Raw genomic sequence first — 1,786 nt, forward strand, 5'->3', positions numbered from 1 at the left:
ATACTCTAAATATGAAATCATTGCGTGACAATAAAAAAATAATAACTTATGGTCTAAAACATAATACAAAAATTGGAAACTGTGTCATGACATAAACATTACAAATGAAAACAATCATGCATAGTGATTAATATTGCATCATTACTAATTTACACTTCTCTCTGTGCATAATATATGAACCTCAAAGATACAGATAGTCTCTGCGGTATTACAAGCCGTTTATAAACATCATACACATCACACTAACATTTTATTGGGCTCTTACACAACACAATACCGATTCTACCGTAAATACGATAGTTAAATTATGGTAGAAAGGCGATTTTAAGGAGGTATCCCCAGCCGGATGGCTTTTGACATCTATGAACACACTAAGGAAGATAGATGTTAAAGCAGCTTACACTTCTTTTTGGTGGTTGGTAACTGACGGGTGTATCTAAAACTCCCTTTCTATATAATCCAATGCTTGGTATTTACTACAACTCCGTATTATATCCTCGTATTGGACCCAGGAGTTAATCACACATCTCCCTTCTATCACGTAGCAGAAGACACTGGCAGGACGTCAGCGCCATCTCTTGAGAGCCCTCGATACTACACCTCTGGCCTAGCACCTTTCTCGTACAATTTGTGTTTTAATCCTATTTTTAAAAATATATTGCATCAGTGTAAGGGGCACAAGTATAGTTAAAAACATCTGATAAGTTACAACGACCACGGATCGCATTATCCCTTGCAAGTTGTCATTCTGTGTGTATATGAGTTTTTCAAAGATGCCACCCCCCGCGACCCGGAGAAGAAAACAATCTGCCATCTCGGTCACACGAGATATCGTCTATCTCTTTCTTTTCTCCAAAAAACATATTTCAAGATGGGTATCCTCGAAAAAATAGGGGAAATTGAGAAGGAAATTGCTCGCACGCAGAAGAATAAAGGTATTAAAGGCGTATCAGTAGACAGTGCATGAATAAGTTAATTGTTAAATCTAGATGACCGAAAAAACACATGTATTATAACAGTGGATTTGATGCATGTATTTTCTATTAGTGTATAGAAAGTAACAGCAATTTTCACATTCCGAGAGAAATTACGACAGCTTTAAAATCCCTCACTGCAAATTATATATATTTGGGGGGCTATAACTGGTTTCCTTTGCTGCGGATGATGATCAAATAACTATCAATATGACAGTCTGTTTTACAATACTTTATAGAATACAGATTGTAAAAAGTAGGTAGTTTTACAATTACTTGGCACTGCTTGATATATTGTGATAAAGTTTTCTTATATTTAAGAATACATTTTGCTAATTTGGATGTCTATGAAAAGTGCATGATCTATATGTTGTGATTTTATATAGATACTAAACATTCCTTATGTATGGGTAAGACAGAAGAAAGATTACACAGTATAATCGTACAGATGTGCACAATAACAAGGACAGCTCATTAAGTAATGTTTTCCCTGGTGATGATTCTGACTTCACACTTAATACTCCTGATGGTAGTAACCTACTCTTAACTGTATCGAACTTAATCTCACATTATGTAATGATATTGAATGATCACTAGTATGTATCTTTAAGGCTTCAAAAAGTAACCAAATATCACCCATTTGTACTCTTGCAGGATAGAGCATGGACCATAATTTGCCAGAAAAGTTGACAAGAGCAGTTTTGTTATTTCTGTAATTTGTAGTAACAGTTTAACATAGAATGTGTGACATCTGTCAGAATGACTTAGTTTGTGTTAGATCTCAGATTTTCAAATGATCAGGTTGTGCAAAA

At 34.9% G+C, this 1,786-nt stretch overlaps 1 protein-coding gene across 1 annotated transcript in view; it reads left to right on the top strand.

Moving 5' to 3' along the window:
• Positions 1 to 797: 797 nt before the first annotated feature.
• The window catches only part of LOC119593706 (developmentally-regulated GTP-binding protein 2-like), a gene marked incomplete in the record, with an annotated part of 9,698 nt that continues 8,709 nt past the window's right edge, over positions 798 to 1,786 (top strand). Inside the window, 1 exon segment of the mRNA XM_037942670.1 lies at positions 798 to 935. Within this exon segment, the coding sequence (XP_037798598.1) occupies positions 872 to 935 (64 nt within the window).

Source organism: Penaeus monodon, chromosome 32, assembly GCF_015228065.2.
Source record: "Penaeus monodon isolate SGIC_2016 chromosome 32, NSTDA_Pmon_1, whole genome shotgun sequence".
Classification (NCBI taxonomy): Eukaryota; Metazoa; Arthropoda; class Malacostraca; order Decapoda; family Penaeidae; genus Penaeus; species Penaeus monodon.